This window comes from Dasypus novemcinctus, chromosome 12 (assembly GCF_030445035.2).
Source record: "Dasypus novemcinctus isolate mDasNov1 chromosome 12, mDasNov1.1.hap2, whole genome shotgun sequence".
Lineage (NCBI taxonomy): Eukaryota > Metazoa > Chordata > Mammalia > Cingulata > Dasypodidae > Dasypus > Dasypus novemcinctus.
In genome coordinates, this window is record NC_080684.1 from 15,734,511 (window position 1) to 15,755,537 (window position 21,027).

A 21,027-nucleotide genomic window follows, 5' to 3' on the forward strand; every position below is an offset into this window, starting at 1 on the left:
CACCATTCCTGGGCAGGCTGCACTTTCTTTTGTGCTGGGCGGTTCTCCTTATGGGGGCAAGGAGGACTCCCCTACGTGGGGACACCCCTGCGTGGCAGGGCACTCCTTGCACGCATCAGCACTGCGCATGGGCCAGCTCCACATAGGTCAAGGAGGCCCGGGGTTTGAACCGTGGACCTCCCAAACGGATGCCCTAACCACTGGGCCAACTTGGCTTCCTGAGAATTAATATACTTTAAAGTGCTCAGAATAGTATACTTAGTAACTGTTTGCTATTATTTATTGTTATCTAAATGAATACAGATGCTTTGTCCTTTTGGGATCTTCAGGCCTCATAGAGGTAATACTATTTGTTTTGTTAATGCAAAATAGTTCTTGTTTTGACTAAGAAAAGTCAGAAGGACTGGCGTTTTCAGGAAAAAAAATGTTGACACATTTGATCAGGTTAAATATGAAAGGGAAGTGAAATTAAAGATTTGCATCTTAGAGCAGAGAGTGCAAATAGAGAAAGGGTTAGAAGAAGGAAAGAACAGATGTAGGAAGATAAGTTAGAAAGACACAACAGGATCCCTTATTTTGTCTAAGGTAGAGAAAGGCTCTGGAGAATGACAGAAGTAGACAGAGTGGGGATAAGCAGTATCATCTACCCGATTCGTGGTTGGGAGGGAGGAAAGAGTCAAAAGGGATCTTGCAATTTTTATCTTGGGGCAGTTAGGTGGATACTGATTCCCATTTACTGAGAAAAAGAACAGGCTTAGGAAATAAGTTAATCAGTTTAGAATTTATTTTAAATTGAATCCTAGCAGTCTCAGAGTTTATTCAAGCAGCAGCAAGGAAGACACATCTATTCTTACTCATCTTTGAAATCTATTTTTTAATAGCCCCGTGATTTAACTAACAGACATTATCAAGAATAAATGCACATATAGAAAATAATCTGTCTTTTGTCTCAATACCAATATATGAAGTGACCGAGTCCACGGTTATGAAACACTTAGAAATTGTGACTAGGAAAATAGAATATTGGCATGTGATTCAAAGACTTAAAATCATAGGTTAATAAAACTGGCAAACAGGATTCAGAGAGGTGAAAGTAGCTTATAGTTACCCATCTTTTTTTTTTTTTTTTTTTTTTTTAAGATTTATTTTTATTTATTTAATTTCCCTCCCCTCCCCAGGTTGTCTGTTTTCTGTGTCTTTTTGCTGCGTCTTGTTTCTTGTTTCTTTGTCCGCTTCTGTTGTCGTCAGCGGCACGGGAAGTGTGGGCGGCGCCATTCCTGGGCAGGCTGCAGTTTCTTTCGCGCTGGGCGGCTCTCCTTACGGGGTGCACTCCTTGCGCGTGGGGCTCCCCTACGCGGGGGACACCCCTGCGTGGCAGGGCACTCCTTGCGTGCATCAGCACTGCGCATGGGCCAGCTCCACACGGGTCAAGGAGGCCCGGGGTTTGAACCGCGGACCTCCCATGTGGTAGACGGACGCCCCAACCACTGGGCCAAAGTCCGTTTCCCTCCATCTTTATTTAATTCAGTGTAGTTCAGCAATTTGTTAGCAACACGGAGAAAGGTAACGAAAAGTAACCAGCAACATTATTTTTGTAAGTGACAATTTGGAGAAATATACAAAAGCCTACACGTCTACCAATATAGTGGACTGATGACATACAATTAATTTATAAACAAATGATGCAAAGAAAACATTGTTTTGTGATCTTCCACATTTGGGCCTTTTTTCAAGGTAGGCAGGCACGCAACTGAACGCACACACACAAGCTGGCTGAAATCAGTGCATTTATAAGTCAATATTTAGCGGGCTGATTTGTGGCCCACTTACACATCTGTTCCAAGGTAAGAAAAATAACTGTGTCCTTTGAAATAGGAAATGTGGATAAGATGATAATTGCTTGTGGAAAGATAAGATTAAACTAACTGGTGGCTGCAACTAGTAGAGTCATTAATATTAAAGGACCTATTTTTGTCCTAAAATGCAGGGTTTTTCACTATAGCATTAAAATGTTTGGCTTTATGGGTTTTATTTCACATAAATCAGAGTTTAATATAAATTATGAGTTTGTGATGGCCTATAAAAATAGAAACCAAAAGGCAAAATCCCAATCCTGATTAAATTCCCTTTTTTGCCTGCTCAGTCCCTGCACCCATGTAACTGATACAGACCAGAGAAAACCAAGCAATTCAAATAAGAGCTGCCAGGCTTAAGGCGGCCCTCCACGCTGCTCAGTCATTACGGCCTTTCCCATCTCCAAGTGACGATTTCATACCCTTCTTCTCTCTCCTCTACCGCCACCTGCAATTGATGACCTTGAGCTCCCCATCTGCCCCCACACCTGCCCCAAGCTCTGGCTCCACTCGCCTTCCCTGCCTGTGCCCCTCTCCAAGGCCAGCCCCTCTCCCCGTGCACTGTATCCCACCGCTTTCCAAGGATGCCCCTCCAGCACCGTCCCCTGTTGCACCTGTAGCCCGTTTCCCCTGCTTCCTGGCTCACTGTCCTAGGCACACAAGCAGCGCCCATCTTTAAAAAGAATAACACGCACCCCAACCTCAGCCCCACTCCCCGCTCCGACTCCCCATCCTCTGCTCCCCTTTAGAGCGTAACTCCTCAAGGACTGCTCCCATTCTGCCACCCCTCCCTTCCATCAGGGTCACCAATGAAGGGGACGGTGTCCTACAGCCATGGCCAACCATCCCGTCTCGGGCCCAGCCCTCCTCCTCCTCTGCAGGCTTTCCCTTCCCAGCTTCCAGGATTCCACACTCCCCTGGCTTTCCTCCTTCACCCACTGGGCCTTCTGAATGTCCTGCACGGGCTCCCCCGCCTCATTTTCCAGGCCCCTAGCTAGAGTGCCCCCAGGGCTCAGTCTTGGACTTTTTACCTTCTGTCTTTACTTCGCCATTGGCAAGAGCATCCAAACCAAACTGCCAACCTTGCCTGGACAGCTGCCTGAGCCCAACTCCTCTACTGGCTGCCTGAGCCCGACTCCTCTACTAGCTGCCTGAGCCCGACTCCTCTACTGAAATGCCCCTTCGGCATCCCCCTCTGGATGTGTGAAGGGAATCGCAAGCCCATAAACCCAACGTTTGCCGTCCACCCCTCAAGCCCCCCGTTTCTCTCCAATTTTTCCCATCTCAGTAAATGACAACTTCATCCTTTCTATTGCTCAGGCCAAAAACACAACAAACAAAATGGTGGAGTCACCTCTGTCTTCTCACACCTTACCTTCTCCACAGGCATCTTCCCTTAGCTCTGCCTTCAAAATACATCCAGAAACGACCCACCCTTTATTCCTTCCCCAACACCACTCAGGTCTAAGTTACGAGAGTGGCATTATTTAGTGACCTCCTAAGTGGTCTCCTGCTTCCACCCTTGCCCCATGCAGTATTCTCTTTTTTTTAAGATTTATTGCCCCCCCATTGTTTGCACTTGTTATCTGTTCGTTGTGTGCTCTCTGCATCTGCCCATCTTCTTTTTTTAGGAGGCCCCAGGATCCGAACCTGGGATCTCTCATGTGGGAGGGAGGTGCCCAAGTGCTTGAACCACCTCCACTCCCTGCTCCGTGTGTCTCTCATTGTGTCTCCTCATTGCGTCATCTCACCGTGCCAGCCCATCACATGAGCTCATTGCCTTGTTGTCTTCTTCAGGAAGCACTGGAACGGAACCCAGAACCTCCCATGTGGTAGGCAGATACCCAACTGCTCGAGCCACATCCACCTCCCCCCATACAGCATTCTTAACAGAGCTGTAAGAGTGATGTTAAAATTAGTAAGGTGTTGTCACGTTTCTGCTCAAATACCTCACAATGGCTCTTGTGTCTCTCAGAGTAAAAGCCGCAACCTTTCAAGGGTCATAAGACCCTCGATGGGGACCGGCATGCCCAGCCCCTTCTTCTCTGACTTCCTCTCCTGCCTCTCTCCCTTAGTCACGCCAGACTCACTCCAGTACAGACACACTCACCTCCTTACTGTTCCCTGTTTGGAACTTACTTCCCCCAGATTTCCATGTGGTTTGCTCCATCCTCACCTTCAGGACTTTGCTAAAACGTCATTTCTGAGGGACCTTTCCTCAGACCACGCTGTGTAAAACTCCACCCCACAGCTCCTACACCCTCCCACTCCAGTCTTCGTTTCCTTCTCTCGTTGATCTAAATACTCCTTACTTATTTGTTAACTTCAAGTCAAATGTAAGCTCGACAAGGGCAGGGGCTTTCACAGAAGAGTGTATTCATTGTTGTAGCCCCACCAGCTGGAATAGGGCCTGCCACAATTATTTATTGACTAACAGAAGCGTGAGTAGACGGGCCATGGCTAATATTACTGAGATCATTAATTACACTCCCAGGTACCTGGTGCTCTGCCTTTATTTGCTTATTTAATCCTCACACCTGTGTGGTGGCTCCTAGGATCACCATTTTGCAGATGGAAAAATCAAGTCACAGGGAAGTGACTTTGCTGAGATCATGCGGCTGCAAGTGACAGAATGAGGTTTCAAGCCAAGTCTGTTTGCCCTGGAAGGCAGAGATCTTTCTTGCACATCGTTGTCGCTCCCGTTTCGTTGCACACCGCCAATGGGCATGCAGCCACCCCGACACAGCCAGCTTCAAGACGGCGGCGGCGGCAACTGTGGAACTTAGCTTAGGTCAGGTACAGCTCCTCCTCGCTGGAATGGCTCTGCCCGCCTTTGTGCCCGCAGTTGTCAGTAACAGGTTTTCTGCACCTTTGCAAACATCTGAATGTTTGGCACAATCTGGGTGATCTGTTTACCGAGCACTTTTTGTTTTGTTCAGTGCAGCATCCGTTCTGGGTGGTGTTTGTATTGTTCCAAACAACAGACTTTAATAAAAAGGGACGTTGAGTCTCTGAGAGGGAAGGAAGACAGAATAAAATAGTTCAGAGACATGTATTATGGAATATGTGTATAGGCTATTTCTGGCAGCATACACAAGAACCCGATGACCGTCTTGCTTCTAGGAGGGAAACCAAGGGATTAGAGAGAAGTAAGGGAGGGGAACTGCCTCCTCTTATTAGTATCAGAGTCCGTGTCTCTGTTCTCGTCTTTGTCCTGAGAAAGATCTCAAGGACAAGCCACCAATTAACCAGGCGAGCAGAGAATTTACAGGGGGGTAAAGCAAAGAAGCAAAAGTGCACCTCCAGAGGGGAAGGCAGGCATTCTCAGGGAGAGAAATGCAGGCTCTGCCCTGGGGTCTCGTTTTATGGGGGTGCAGGGCTCCAGGGTCTGGGCTGACTGGCATACCTAGAGACGAACAGGGGAACTATTGGGTGATTTGATTCTTTGGGGGCTAGGGGTTGCTGTCCGGTGGTGAGTGGCTTCTGGCTGCTGCCCTCGGGCTCTGCAGGGCGTGTTGACCGGTGGTGCCTGGCCCGGGTCACTGTCCACTAAGCCTGCCGTAACCTGACTGTGGGGGGGCGGGTGGTGGTGGCAGGGGCCCTTTCTTCTTTCCCGCCCTGTAAGGACTTGCTGGCCACCTTCTGACAACGCAGCCCTGGGTGTGTGCTGTGAGCTGCCGCTTCCTAACTTCCTAACTTGTGACTCAGCAGGCTGATGGAAGTCAGCAGGCCATTGCCTCAGTTTCTCTTAAAATAAGCCAGATAATTTAAGAAAAAGAAGACTGTCAGTGGAGCCTGTCTGGCCTCCCACTGAGAAGGCACAGGAGATAACAGCAAGTGCAGAGAGCTGGCCCCAAGCTCCTGCCCTGCTACTGTTGTAGAGAAATCGGGCGTGCGCGGTATCGAAGGCCAGGACACGAGAGTAACGAGAAGGAAGTTGGTTTATTTTGACCGGCCGGGCTTGGCAGACTCTTGTCCTAATAAAAACCGTGCCCCGAATAGCCTTTTCCAGACCCTTTTATACAGAGGATATAGGATTAGGGAGACAAACCGTGATGGTATGCAAACAGACCTTTGGTTAGGTTCTTCAGTGTTTGATCTTAGTATCAGATAGGTTATTTCCTCCAGGTGAGTTACATATTCTCCACATCCAAGCCAGCTTGGGTTAGCATATCTTCCACATTCTGTCTGGAGGCAACCCTGAATACACATTCAGTCTCACATCCTTTCTGAACATTCAAAGACTGTAGGGCCTATATTACTTATTTGGCCATTTTGGGGACTAGGTACAGTTGGAAACAATTTTGAATTTATGCACAGGCTATATCACTACCTCTACTTGAGAAGTCACATACACGGTCAGGGCCTTAGTTTCATCATCTGTAAAGTGAAATCATTCGATTTCCCTTACTTTATCAAGGGTCGTCTGTGTGAGAAAGCACATCCTACGCATGAAACATATATGCATGAGTTGTCATTATGTTTTAGGAACACGCCAAGATTGGTGGATGAAAAGGAAATCAGTTTATGGAGCTGAGGAACACTCAGTGGGGCCAGCACAGTGATAATAGCTGTCTACCTATTTCATAATGCATTCTTGGAAGTAAAAGAAAAAAAAAAAAGAAATCAGTCAAAAATCTGTTGCTTGGTCTCAAACAGCTTTGTTTTCAGTGGAGTGATTATTCTCATTATTATCACTTGTTTTCATGCTCCTCTGTTCCCTGGTCTTGTGATGGCCATGCCAATTTTAGCCATTCCCCCATAGATTGTTCTTGTGTACATGCAATGCACAGACAAGTTGGAATCTAGAGAGCTGGAAAGATTTGCAACTCATTTCTGGAATTGCTAGGATCGAATAATAGCCCATTTTAAAGTTATGTAATAGACCACTCCAAAGTTTAAAATGCCACAATTTTCAGTGGGCTCTAGATTGAAGTCCTGCCTCGAGATGCAATAGATTGAATTACGATTCACAGAAAAAGTGATTCATGGCAACAGACAGGAGGATAAAAACTATGTGTAATGTGTGGCGTTCATTTTTAAGCCACTTCACTGGCCAGTGCAGTGAAGGAGAAGACAGTTATGCCACTTCATAGAACAGTTTACCTAAGTAGCATGCTATTAAAAAACTAAAAACTGAGAGGGCAGGGCTAGCACTTCAGGACCGTCTTGGAGTCTGTTATACTTGTTCGTTAGTTATTTTATACCATTTAATGTAATGGTGAAATGCTGAATCCTAAAGTATTTTAAACACCATAGAGGGTTTACTGTCTTGAGAGAAACTTTTTCTAAAGCGTCACCTCTCCGTTTCTTTCTCTTTTTTCGGTTTTATTTCCTCCTCCACTTTCCAGGTGTTTCTGGAGGTGATACTCCTCCAGGGAGAACAGAGCATTCCAAACAAAAGACAACGGAGGCCTACACTGACCTAATCCCATCAAAAGATCCTGACCGTTTTTTCAAATGGAAACCTCTCTCTTCCCCTCCTTCTCTGGTTTCAAATGGAACACTAGAGAAGGAATCAGAAAAGAATTAGGTTCTCGTCCTGGCCACTTACTGCGGAGCCATTTATATTAGGACTCATTTTCTGTAGCCGTGGAATGGACAGTGAGATCAGATGAAGGAATCTGGACGTTTTAAACTGTAATTTTATAGAGCAGGATTATTGCTATTCCATATTAATTAGAAAGCTGGGAAATCCTTCCCTTAATTCCCCGCGTCCTGTTCTCTTTTTCCACTTCTCCCTCTCCCTTCACCTTCCTCTCCTTCCTCCCTCCGAAAACTTTCCCAACCGTGAGCACCACATAAGAGCTAGAGTGAGGAGAGCCGAGGGCTCTCTGCTGAATTGTTAAAATAAAACCCAGGAAGAGCCTATATAAGCTATATCCAAATTACGGAGGAGAGTGAAGTGAAAACAAGTTTAAAGATGAACTCCAGGAGGACACTGCATTTTGTATTCACTTACCACTTGGTGTTTTCGCATTTGCCAGAGTCGTGAAGCTTCGGCCATTACTCTTTCACTTCCTGGTGCAAGAAAGGAAATGCTGACTAGTGTCATTTTCCCCAGATGGCACCGGAAATGGCATCGTCTCCCCACAAGCGGGCTTGCAAAAAGAGCAGAATCTAGAGGTGAACTCGTTTACTTGCAGCCCAGGCTCTCGGCCCTCCGCCCTGGCCACTCTCCTCTGCAGCCGGAAAGCATTCTAGAACCAAGAGGAGAGGTACATTTTGTAAGCACCAGTTACTTTAATGAGTAAGTACTTTCCAGTTGCCCCCTTTTACTTTAAGCATTAACTCTGCATTTCTGACCGACTTTCTCGGGACCCTCGGTTTCTCTGGCACTTACGGTGGAGAGGAATTGCCATCCCAGGTCCCTCCGCCTGGCCCTGCGTAACCACACAGCACCGACGGGACAGCTGTTCCGTCGTAATGCTGAAAGTGGTGATAAACTGCTACATTTCTACAAATGTGCAATGCAAGGCAACAGTCAATTTAGTTGTGACCTGGAGAAAGGATGTGCAGCGTCTATTGTCTGCAATCTTACAGATTGTGGTTGACCACAAAGACTTGGCATCAGCTTCAACTCCCAGCTCTGCTTTTTACAAAATGGATGACCTTGAGCAGATGACTTAAACTTTCAACCTTAATTTTCTAATCTGTAAAATGGAGAAAAATTAAACTCCAATTTCTTGGGAGTTCTTAAGAGGAATAAATAGATTAGCAGTGTGTGGAACCCTTATTGTACTATTGCAGCGTGTAGTAATATAATAATGATAAGTTAAATATCATATTGAACTGGAGAGCTCTCCTAACGGTCAAGTCCCATTCCCCCAAATCTGCCAAGTTGGCTCTGAAGAGCAATATTTGTATAGCTTTGTAGCGTTTACGGAGCATTTCATTTGATTTCCACGATTGATGCTAAGGTGGCAGCACAGGACTGCCGAGGGGTAAGGGAGAAGCTGAGCGCGGGAGGCAGGTGATAGGCAAGGAGCAGCTCTGTGGGAAGAGAAGCTCGCGGGTCCAAATTTAGGGTGGGGGAGAGGAAAGCCCCGACTCTTGGGAAAAGTTGGAGAAGCTGGTGTGTGTGGGGGGCGGGGGTGTGAAGAGTGAAGAGGGGGATGGGACACTACTTCCTCTAGCAAAGGTTCATATTTCCTCAAAACCCTCCCCCTCCAGGTCCTCCAGGGAATTCTTCGGTTCAACTGGCCACAGAATGGCAAGTGGGTGCCCAGGTCTGCCCAGTCCCTGTGGGGTAGTTTGGGGAAGGTCGGAGGTGGCTGGAGACCGGCTCTCAGAATTCCATTTTTAAATTTAAAAAAATTTTCCCATAGAGACATCATTACATGTAGTATGCAGACTCTACAACAACAACAAGATGCAGCATTTTACAGACTCTTGTGTCATCTCCTTAGAGGGGCATTTGTTTTCCACTTTAAGGACGAAAAATCAAGCACGGAGGTGAAGTGGGCATTCCAAATGGCAGGAAGAGAATTCAAACCCAGGCCTCCTGACTCCGCCCAGTGTTCCCGTCCTGGGTAGATGGACTTTCGTAGCCTGTTCCGGAGACCAAGGTAAATCACCTTGAATTTTCAGACTCCAAGCTGCTCTCAGCTGAAAGCAAACTGCCATTGTTAACTTCCTGACCGTGCTTCTTTTTCAACTTTGGAAATTTTTTTATTTGACCACTGACTAGAATCTAGAGTGGTCAGCATAAGTATGAAAAATTTTTGAAACAAAAATATAGCCCTAGTGCAGCACTGACTTGTCTATTCACCCTCAGCTCATCCGAGTTAGGAAAATTGGACTAACTTCTTGCCTGCTTTGTTTCTTCGTTTTTGTGGGAAAATTTAAGGTTGTGCCCAAAGCATCGTTTTATTTTGTGCTCTTAAAAGAGAATACAAGGAAAACTGTTCTAGATGATTTTTTGCTCTTAATTTTGAAAAATATTTATAGCAGCGGTTAGAAGCTCATACTCTGGAACCATATTTCCTTCTAAAAGAAAGCAGCAAAACCTTAAGTTTCATCAGCCAGAAGATTTATGGTCGATAACAGACCAGTCCCTCTTCTTTTCTTTAATCTTTTTTATTTTTAAAGACGCTTTAGATGACAGAAATGTTACCTTAAAAATTCAGGGGATTTAATGAATCAAACATAAAACAATGTTAATACCTTTATTTTACCATTTTCTTTAGAATGCAATGAAAAGCCAATATGTTTACATAATCAAGAGCAAATAATTTAAAGCTAAAAAATATATATATAGGGGATTCCTATACCCCCCCCCTTCCCCAATCCCCTTTAAGAGAAGGTTGAACTCTGCCATTAACTAGTAGGACAAGCTCGGGCAATTTACATAACCATCCACTCCTCAGCCTGCTGTCTCTGAAGAGGTAGGTTAGCAGCTCCTGCCTCCCGTGCGGTGACGAGAGAGCAGGCCTGACCCTGAGTGGACGCTCGATGCCTAGTAACGAGACAGGCCCTGGCGCGGCGGAGGCCCGCTTTGCCGTGGAGGACGAGGCTGTGCCGGGCAGACGGCGGGTCCAGGGGCAGGTAAGACAGTACAGAACAGAACAAGGGTTACGTGGAGGCTTCCCATCGGAGGAAGGAGCGGCGCCTCCGCCTGGGAGGGCAGGGAAGGCCCGCTGACAGAATTGCCTTTTCAACTGGGTCTCAACGAAGGAGCAGATTTCAGATTTCAGTAAGCATACGGGGCGGGCGTGGGGAGGAGTGCAGGCTGACTCAGAGGAGGAGGCACAAAGGTGAGAAAAAGCCCTCGAGCTCACGCAAATCCCGTGTTTCCTCTGCTGGAGAAGGCTTTGAGCAGACCCAAAGAGAGAAGGAATGTTTCCTAGTTAAAAAGCAAAACAAAAATCTTCACAGAGCGGAAGGGGTGTAGCTTGGTGGTTGAGCGCCTGCCTCACACGTACGAAATCCTGTGTTCCGTCTCTGGTGCCTCCTGAAAAAAATCTTCATTGAATGTGAAATGTTGGAGATATGGCCAGCATATAACATGAAAGGAAAGATTTCTTTAGTTATTTAAAAACTTAGGCGTTGATAGAACTTTATGTGAGAAAATCAATATAAAATTAAAATTATAGTGTTTGGGAAGTCAGGTTCAAAGACACCCTTTTTCAGGGATTAAGGCAAATTTGTAAAGTAAACAAATTAACCATACAACCTAAACCACAGCTAAAATTCATCACTGTGCTCAGCTTCCCAGAATATATTCTCCCCTCTAAGGTATAGTTTCAAGAATTATACCTTTTTTTTTTTTTTCCTCAAGAAATTCTATTTCCAGGCTATGGTTCCAGGATTTTGATGTTTTAGGATTAGTGGAAACAGCCATAGTCATGAAAAATTTAAAAATGAGTTTCACAGTCTTTCAGAAGCAGTTTATTTCTACCCATATATTTGCAGCCAGTGTTTCAAGCATCCATTACATAACAGCGCTCTGAAAACGGAGGCAGGAAGATGCCTCCTTCCCACCGATGATCAATATTTACTTTCAGGAAGACTGATCCACGGTCATAGGAGAATTGTTTCAGGAATCCAGCCACACTTTGACGGGAGGATAAATTGGCGCCTGGAGCATTTGGAAGAGAGACAAGGTCCACACAAATGAGGTTCCTCCTCCCGCCCCATGGAATCTTATTCTACCAACCTGAGTAGGTGTGGAACTCGGGAGACAGGCCTGAGCTCGTAAAACATAATAGCTACAAGATTTATTGAACCTGTAAAAAAATGCATCCGGCCTCCTGTTACTCACTTTCCGTAAATTATTTAATCCTCATTCTAAGGAATCCAGAGCCTTATTCCAGTTCTGTCTGCTGAGGAGGGTTTGGAAGCAGAGTGCCCCAGGGTCTCCCCGGCTGGGACCCCGCAGAGCGCGAGATAAACCCAGCGCCTAGTCTGCTGGCTGACTCTTAACCTCTGGGCTTCTCTGCCTCAATTTGGGAACCATCTGCATACAAATAGTCATCGATAAGGGGCCAGATCCTTCCTTACCCGCCACCCTGGGGCTCTTTTTTTTTTTTTGGAGGGGAGGGGTGCTCCACTCCAGAACTCAAGATGCATTTGGGAAAGCAGGCCTGATGTAGATCTGCTGTGGGCAAATAGGGACGTGATCTCGTTATCGCCGCCACCCCGAGAGTGGATGAATTCCCCGGGCAGAGAATGCTGCAGAAGCAAGGAGCTGATCCGTGGGCCCTGAGAAGGACCAACACGTGGGGAATTGGCAGAGAAAGAGAAGCCCACAAAGCCACCTGGGGAAGGAGGAGGCAGAGCGCACGTGGGCCACAGGCTCAGGGCTGAGTTTTAGGATGGGGAGCTGGGAATGCAGCTGACAGGCGAAGGACCAAGCCGTGGCCATTAAATGAAACAAGAAGGAAGTCATCGGTGATTTACCGACAAGCATTTCTTTGGTTTAGTGGAGTTGGAAGCCAAATTAAAACGAGTGAGTGGGAGGTGAGGGCCCAGACAGAGCCAATGTAAACAGTTCTTTTTTTAAAGAGTGGCCTTGAAAGGGAGGCAAGAGATAGCACTGGGCTGGAGGTGGAGTCAAGGAAGTCTCCTTTCTTTTTAAAAGCTAGGAACTCAGGGTATGTTTAATCCTGGAAGGAAGGATCCAGCCCAAGGAGAGGGAAGAGCAGAAGGCACACTTACCCCATCCCTGGGAGGAGAGCCTGGCGCAGAGTCCCCGAGGAGATGGGAGGACTCGTTGGCCAGCCAAGGGACTGAGCTTGCAGCTAACGAGGTACGCGTCTCCCTCGGTCGGGCGCCGGAAAGGGTGGCCATGCTTGAGGGGGAAACTGAGCAAGGTTCTGTCCACAGGCTGGTGTTGGTTCTAGAGTCAGGAGTGAGGGGGGAGGCTGTGCCAGTCTACGGGTGCCTAATGTTTGGGGGCACCGTACCGGGCCCCTGGCATACACATCCACGCTCGCTCATCTTCTCTATTCTCAGTGAGCTGTGACATCCTGTTAGAAGAGGAAACTGTGGCTCAGAAACGCGGGCGACCAGCCCAAGAGCACACAGCTGTTCTGGGGCAGGGCGGCTCCTCTCTGGCCCGACTTCACTGTTGCTTGGAAGCCAACACCTTCCAGAATCTTTCAGGTGTTCTGGAGGGGTAATAGACAGAAAGTTAGCAAATGCAGTTTAAATAACGGTTCAAGACCAAAATGTGAAAACCTGCCAGAAACTGTACCTGGTTGAAATCAGATTTGTTGTTGTTGTTTATAGGAATTGTTTTTGAATTATTTACTTTAGGTGATGCTTTCATAAAAGAGAGTTTTCTTTTTCTTTTTTATGAGGCTAGTTTAATAACTGCCCTGCAGTTTATCTTCTATTTTCATAGGGAAGGTTACCTGTATATCAGGTATTAAGGACCTCCCACTTCATCTGCAAAAGATAGTGCCTGCTTTTTTTTCTATAGTCCATAGTAAATTTTTATATTATACTGCTACTGCAGGAAAAAATATGCTGTCTTAAGAGTACTGAAACTTGGTAATTACAAGTACTTCATAATCAAAACAATATCCATACTTTCTGCATGATTTTTCTGTAAACCTACAACTGCTTTAATTTTTAAAAAATGTTTAAAAAATAACCCTAAAAAAATCCTAATTGTTAGTGACAGCCTCCATGATTTAAGACGTTCTCTGTAGGAACTCTGGAGCTACTGGCCTAGAGGAGTATCACTCTTTCTGTAACTAAGGAAAAGTAATGGAAGGGGAAAATTAACCAAATCGCTACAGAATATTGATTAATGAAAAATAAGGGCTGTGTGTTTGGTTTGTGGTAGTCATAGACCAATAGTAAACGATTTATAACTCATGGTTTATGAGGCTACGAAAAGTTAATTATCTCCAGACAGGTAAATATAAACAAGATGCTTGAAAGTAACTTATTATAGCAGTAGCCATTACTAATGCATATTTGTGTCAGAGCTTTAGCCAACGCCCAAATTTTACTCTGAAAACAGATAAACATGGAACTACTTATAATTATGATTTGGGAAAGCATCATGAAACTAAAAAAGGAACGCCGTTAATAATTCGAGGTTGGAATCACAGATTGCAGTGATAATCCTTACCCCCTGGCTTGACTCTTGACATAGCTGCTGCACCTACAGACCTCAATCGTGGCAGCCAGCGCCTCCTTTTAAATTTGTCTGTATGTCCATTTTCTCCTCAGCCTTTTCATACCTACCCCTTGCATCTAGCACAGTGTCTGGCTCTCAGCGACCCGTATTAAATGGGAGAAACAAAAGAATGACTGTATCTATAAAACAGTTCCTGAAACCAATAAGCGGGTTCAGCCAATTTGAAGCCAAGAAAGGCTAGCTGAAGGAACCCACGGATCTGGCTGACTTCACATCTCTTTTTTGTTTCATTTTTATAAATAAAAAGAACTCTGAAAAGGGAAATTACTCACCTTTTTAAAAAAAGTCAAAGCCATACCTCTCCACCTTATGTATTCCTCACCACGCACCCCATTAAAAGTCACTTTTCTTTCTGTTAGGTTTTGTGTTTAATGCTTGGCACTTCAGCTCAGATGATTTTTTTTCCCAGTGGTGGCCCTGAGGCTGCCTGATTTGGTTAATCCTGGTATACTTGCAGTGCTCTTGATCAAGAATGTCATGAATTTCCTTTCAATTTCAGCTTGTAACTGGAATGTTTCGTTCCAATCATTTTCCCCTCCCTTCTCTTCTCACAGTCGTAGCTGCACGTTTCATTGGAGAAGAACAATAAGAAATAATTTAGCTGTAGCCTGATTTTTGGCTCTGAGCCCTTGGAGCCGCAGTTGAGTTGGTAAAATTCACTGATCAGGATACTGGGCAGTAGAATTTCTTAAACACCCTCTTGGCCCAGGAACTGTAGAATTTTGTTTCAGTTGTTCTAAAATCCAGGTCTTTAAATGTCTGCATGGCTCTTAGATTAAGGTATATGAGATGAAGTATATTCTCCCTATTCATCCCTACCGCCTTTCTCGGCAGACATAGCAGACGCCTCTCCTGGGCAGGTAGAGTAGATGGCTGACCGCCTATACACAAGGCACACAAAAACCCCTTCCTATCCAGCCCCCAAATGCCTCCCTGCTGCGACCCACGCTTGAGGTTTAAGACGGGTCTGCAGGGAGCTCTGCTCTAAAGAATGTCCTGTGCAGAGATGGACCTCGGAGTCAGTGGGTTTAAATCTCAGCTCCATCGTCATCAATTTCCTTCCCCATAAAATAGGAATAATAATTCTTATTAATAGGATAACATTTGTAAAGCACCTGGCATCCCGTAGCTGTTCAAAAAACACTACTTTTGTTTTATTCACAATCTTTCGCTTGCATAGTCTCTTTTGGCCTTCTCTAGAATCCTGGGAAGCAGACAGCACAAGTACTGTAATCTCCCTTTCATGAAGGACTAGCCCGGTGCTGGGAAACTTGCTTAATAATAATAACAACAACAATAATAATAGCTGACTCGCATCAGCATTTAATCCTTGACATTGTTCTAAACACTTTACATTGAATCCTTGCATCAAATCTCTCAAGTGGGCACAAACAGTACCATTTTACAGATTACTAAGGCACGGAGGCTCAATAACTTGCCCAAGGTCAAACAGCTAGCAAACAGGAGAGTGGGGATGCTAACCCAGGTAGAATGACTCCAAAGGCAGTGCTCTAACCAGTACAGGAAGTGCTTCCATCTCCCATAGCTTTTCAGTAATTGTCGACTTGAGCTTAACATCTGTGGGCCCAAGTCCTGGGCACTGCACACTCAGAGAAGGTCATTTAGACCAAGTGAAGGTCAAGTAGAGGTGTTAAGGGAATCCCCTGTCCCGCCCTTCTATCCCACCATGTAATGCTGGTCCAGGCTGCCTTCTGCTAATGCAGCCCTTGCTGTGAGCGGCAGGGTGTGCGCCTGTAAGAGCTTGATTGTGTGAGTCAGCAGGCTAATCTAAGTTAGCAGCGGTTGCCTCAGCCTGTGTCTGCTTGTCACAAGGTAACCAGCAAATTTGCTTCTGTAGTCCTGCTGTTGCCTGCTAACCAACCTGCTCAAAACTCCTGCCTGCTTCCCGTCAGCCTATGAAACCCCATCCGCTAGGCAAATCGCAAGCCAATCAGTGGAAATCCAATCCCTATATAAGCCTCTGAAAACTGCAGCAAGGGGCCCAAAATTTGAAAATTAAACTCTCCTCTGGGTCCACAGTGTGTCATAAAACTTTGTTCCTCCATCTCTCCGAGTGCTGCTTGGGTTTCTCGGCTAAACCTAGACCTCTTCTGCAACAGAGGCAGCAGCACAAAGTTACCGCATGTGCCAACCTTGCGGGGAGACTTTAACTGAAGGGAAGCATGTTCAACATCCACGGTGTGGGGCCCAGAGTGCGAGCAGAGTTCAGGCCTAGCTAGAGTGCACTCAGCTCTGGTGGCGCGGCAGCCCTGGAAACTCACCAGAAGAGGTTTCCCCCTCATGCTTCCACTTGGAGATTTGGGTCTGGGTGGCAAGAATAGGCTTTAGGCAGACCCCTGAGCTCCCACAGCACCTACGGACTCCTTTTTCAAGGCACTTAGTGCTTTCTGCTCGGTATTACAGATATTAATATTTCTGATCAGCCCCTGGTGGTCTGGGACCATGGTTTACACATTTTTACAGCCCACACCCCAATGTGGAACAGAGTTGGCACTTAATAAGTGTGAGCTGGATGAATAAATGAATCTACACAAATAACATGCCAGAGTCCCAAAGAGATTTGGAGATTGCTTTAATTATGTTTTATTTTGTTGTACCACAATGAGTTAAATCCTATTTTTAAACTTTTATTTCTGATAGCAAAGGTATTTTAGTGAAGATTCTTTGAGGGGGACATAAGTCAATGTTTTCAACTATTCTTTTATGGCAAATTCTTATATTCTACCCGTTTTCATGTTTTATTCTTGCACTTGTACCCATTTAAAACCATGAACAGTATAGTTTTTTAAAAATTCAAATGTGTGATTTTATAATAGCTACCCAAGAAGAAAATAACAACAAAAAATAGTAATAGCTATCCACCTACACCTATTAAAATGTTTACTAAGGCATAAAAGCCAACAAATATGAAACCACAATGGATCTGAATGGCTTCCATATAAGCAGATAAAGGAGATGCCATATTCCTTCCCAAATGAGGTTTGTTAGTGGCACTGCAGAATGTTTCTGTCATTCATCAGTGGATGTGAGTTGCATCAGCTTGAAGTAAACTGAAAATAGACTTGAAATAAATCTGAAGTTCTGAGGATGAGTTTCACAACTTCTAACATTTTATTCGATGGAAAGCATATTACAGCTGAAAGGAATATGAATTTCCAGTTTTATTTTGATTGACCGTCTCCAGTCCTGGTAAGAAACAGCTGCTTCCTTGTTAAAGAAATCTGTTGTGGTTCTTTTTTTTTTTTTTTTAATTATATTTTCTGACCTGGCATGTGTACTTTTCATGTTATGTGTCATTTAATTATTTTTAAATTATGAAAAAAAGCAATATGACTATATAAAATACGTTTACACGAAATTGGGAAGGGGGGGAGAGAAGTCATCCAAATTACTACCATTAAAAACTGTTTTGCCATTTCCTTTCAATGTTCTTTATACATGTGTACTGTATATAGTTTCAGTTATACAGGTGTGCAATGTGGTATATATTTCATATTTCATATTACATCACAAACATGTTCTTGCTTACTCTCAGCCCTATTTTACCAGCTGCAAACTATTCTCGAGTTCTTAGATTTTGGGCTGCCCTCAGGCTCGCGGCGGGGCATCCAGCCTGGTTGCACCTCCCTCCGCGCTGGGGGAACTGGGGCGCGGGGCCGGTCCTGCCTCTTCTCCCCCCTTGGTGGCGCAGTGGCCTCCAAATCAGCCCTGCCCAGAGTGGGGGGGAGGCTGGGTCACAGGTTAACTCGAGCCCGGCACCTTTGCCAACAAGGGCTTCAGGCTCTCCTCCAGCCCCTCCAATCGCTCTCCAAGCCCAGGTGTGGCAGCCGCGCGCCCTTGGGGGCGGAGGCCCGAGCGGCGCGGCGTCAGCGTCAGCGATCTCCGCGGCGTCGGCGTGGCACCGCCCCGCGGGGCCCCTCCCAGCCGCTCTCTCCTTCCGTCCTAGCCGTCCCCATCCGCAGATCTCCGGTGGGCGAGGAAGGCAGAGCTGCGCCGCGCGCCCTCCGCACCATGGCCTACCTGCGCAGCTCCGAAGTCCAGCAGCTGCTGCACAACAAGTTCGTGGTCATCCTGGGGGACTCCGTCCAGAGGACCGTGTACAAGGACCTGGTGCTCCTGCTGCAGAAGGACCGTCTGCTCAGTTACAGCCAGCTCAGGGCCAAGGGGGAGCTGAGCTTCGAGCAGGACGAGCTGGTCGCCGGCGGCGAGAAGGACCGCCTGCACAACGGGATCCAGTACCGCGAGGTGCGCCAGTTCTGCTCGGGCCACCACCTCGTGCGCTTCTACTTCCTGACGCGCGTGTACTCGGAGTACCTCGAGACCATCTTGGAAGAGCTGCAGGCGGGCGAGCACGCCCCGGACGTGGTCGTCATGAACTCCTGTCTCTGGGATCTTTCCAGATACGGTAAGGACTCGCGGAGAAGCTACCGGGAGAACCTGGCCAGCCTCTTCGGGCGCCTGGACCAGGTGCTGCCCAGCTCTTGCCTGTTCGTGTGGAACACGGCTATGCCCGTGGGCGAGAAAATCACCGGGGGCTTCCTGCCGCCCAAGTACCAGCACACCGCCGCCCTCCGAAGCGAGGTGGTGGAAGCCAACTTCTACAGCTTTGCCGAGGCGAGGGAACACCACTTCGATCTATTGGACCTGCATTTCCATTTCCGCCACGCCTGGCAGCACCGGCAGGCGGATGGCGTGCACTGGAATGAGCGTGCGCACCGGCGCCTCTCCCAGCTGCTGCTGGCCCACGTGGCTGACGCCTGGGGTGTGGAGCTGCCCCGCCGGGACTGCGTGGGCAAGTGGATCACGGAGGCGCCCGTGAGGGCACCCCCTGGCCGGGGGGTGGAGAGTCAGCCCCAGGCCGGCAGAAATCCAGTGGCCTGTCCTCCAGCCCCACTCTTGCCTCAGCTTTGGAGGACACCCCTGCTCCCGCCCCCGCCCCCACCCCCACTGCTGCCCAGGTCATTTCTGGGCCCACACCCGGGCCCCAGGCCCCAGTTCCCGCCCCCGGCCCCGCCCCAAGACGCCTATTTTTTCTCAGACCAACCTCTCCAGTCGGATCAGTTCTCCGGCTCTTTCCACTTGGATGTCCCTGCAGCTCCCCAGAGGGGATTTTTCATCCAATCAGAGTTTGTGTGTGATCCCCAGCCGCCCAAGGCCCACTTCCCTGTACCCCACCAGCAGCGGGCCCCGGTAGTTCACCGGGGTTTTCCTCGGTCTATTCCGCATGGCCCCTACGTGTCCTGGAGACGGCAGCCCAAACATTCAAAGAGAAGGGCCCCGACCCGCCTGGGGTCGAGTCCTCAGTAGATGGCCCAGGGCCCTTTTTCTTGTGGACATGGACCAGACAGATGGCCTGACCCTCCTTGTCCACTGGCGTGGCGAAAGAAGCTGACCTTCTTAACCTTCTGCAGGCTTGGACTTTTGTTCTTGTTATTACCAAAAAAAAAAGGCAGGAAAGCTCTACTTGACCCGCTCTGGTTGGCTAGACCCCCTTCCCCCACTTCCTGGGGGGCGACCAAGCATTAGTCCCCCTCCCCACTCCTCACGTAGTCTCCCCTTTGCCTTTTTGTAAAAATCATTTTGAAATAAAGAAGTTGTTGCACAAAAATAGTTGTCCTTTTGTGTGTGTCTATATTTAATGGATGCCTCTCCCATTATAGAATTAACCTTGTAAAGGCAAGGATGAGACATCCTGAATCAATAGTTACAGCATCTACTTAGAACACTTATTCAAAACGGAGTTTGTCTAAAATAATCCTTCAGAGGGTTTCCATAAAATGCATCTGACTCCTTATAAATAAGCTAAAGAACACTAACTTTCTGGAATCATAGTTTCCAGAGATTTTCACAGAGTCATTGCATTTTAGAGTTGGAAAGACTAAAGAGATGATAACAGTTAACCAACATTGACAAACAAGGAAACCGAGGTCAGGAGGCGAGCCACTTGGGAAGCAGACTTGGCCCAGTGGTTAGGGCGTCCGTCTACCACATGGGAGGTCCGTGGTTCAAACCCCGGGCTTCCCTGACCCATGTGGAGCTGGCCCATGTGCAGTGCTGATGCGCGCAAGGAGTGCCGTGCCACGCAGGGGTGTCCCCCACGTAGGGGAGCCCCACGTGTAAGGAGAGCCCCCCAGTGCCAATGTAAGTGCAGCCTGCCCAGGAATGGTGCCACCCACATGGAGAGCTGACACAGCAAGATGATGCAACAAAAAGAAACACAGATTCCCGGTGCAACTGATAAAGATAGAAGCAGTCACAGAAGAACATGCAGCAAATGGACACAGAGAGCAGACAACTGGGGCAGGAGCGGGGAGTAAGGGGAGAGAAATAAATAAAATCTTAAAAAAAAAAGTAACAACCAACATTTATTTAAAAAAAAAGAAGGTGAGCCACTTGTTTGAGGTCATACAGAACATCACTCCTTACCTATTGGTTTTTCCTAGGTTGTACTAGTTTTCCACTCCATGCTAACTTTAAAACCACAGGACTGATTTTTATATCTGCCACAGCAGTATCTAACCAAGAAGGGAAATTGATCAAGCATGGTCATTTTTTATGAAAGCAATGGCAAATGACCCATATAGCTTCATAACTAGAATATTATTGATTAGATGTTCAATGAAGTGTGTATGTAAGTTAGAAGGGACGGCATGCTTGTGACTTAATGATTTCTTTTGGACTTGGTAAAATTAGGGAAGCATAAGCTGCGCTTACGACAATGTGAATCACTGTTATAAAACTCTTGAGTTGGAAGGGACCACCCAGTGCACAGATCCCTTCTGCTTTATCTCTGACAGATGGCCATGGCTGACTATCCTCTGTCTTGTACAAATGTAAGCACTAAGACTATTTAAATGGCTCTTTGTCACACCTGGGTGGGCTAGTGAACTGTTATTACTTTAATGAAATAGAATAGGATGTGACTAAATTGTTGGAATGATAAGATTTTTCATTGAATTGATTTGAGTGGTTTAAAGGTCCCCTGTAGAATTATCCCTA

General features: G+C 46.7%; 1 protein-coding gene and 1 long non-coding RNA gene across 16 annotated transcripts in view; one reads left to right on the forward strand and one right to left on the reverse strand.

Annotated features, from left to right (window-relative positions):
• Positions 1–1,113: 1,113 nt before the first annotated feature.
• Positions 1,114–14,466, reverse strand: LOC105747280 (uncharacterized). Of its 2 annotated transcripts, none has more exons than XR_001119371.4 (4): positions 14,280–14,466; positions 12,513–12,964; positions 7,816–8,053; positions 1,114–4,864 (listed from the first exon to the last, which is right to left on the reverse strand). It is a non-coding gene; the product is annotated as an uncharacterized lncRNA (long non-coding RNA). The 2 variants fall into 2 exon arrangements; XR_002798953.3 differs by lacking the exon at positions 14,280–14,466 and adding an exon at positions 13,939–14,171.
• The window catches only part of PCED1B (PC-esterase domain containing 1B), a 204,406-nt gene continuing 191,353 nt past the window's right edge, over positions 7,975–21,027 (forward strand). For 12 of the 14 annotated variants that reach the window (XR_011650212.1, XR_011650213.1, XR_011650217.1 and 9 more), the window contains exons 1-3: positions 8,006–8,103; positions 9,288–9,421; positions 11,360–12,603. Coding sequence is in view for 2 of the 14 variants with exons in the window: in XM_058307875.2 (XP_058163858.1) it covers positions 18,040–19,335 (1,296 nt within the window). In the remaining 12 variants the exon portion in view is untranslated. Of the gene's footprint in view, positions 8,104–9,287; positions 9,422–11,359; positions 12,604–17,974; positions 19,637–21,027 lie in introns of those variants that run through there. The other 2 variants (XM_058307875.2, XM_004470420.4) reach the window with 2 other exon arrangements.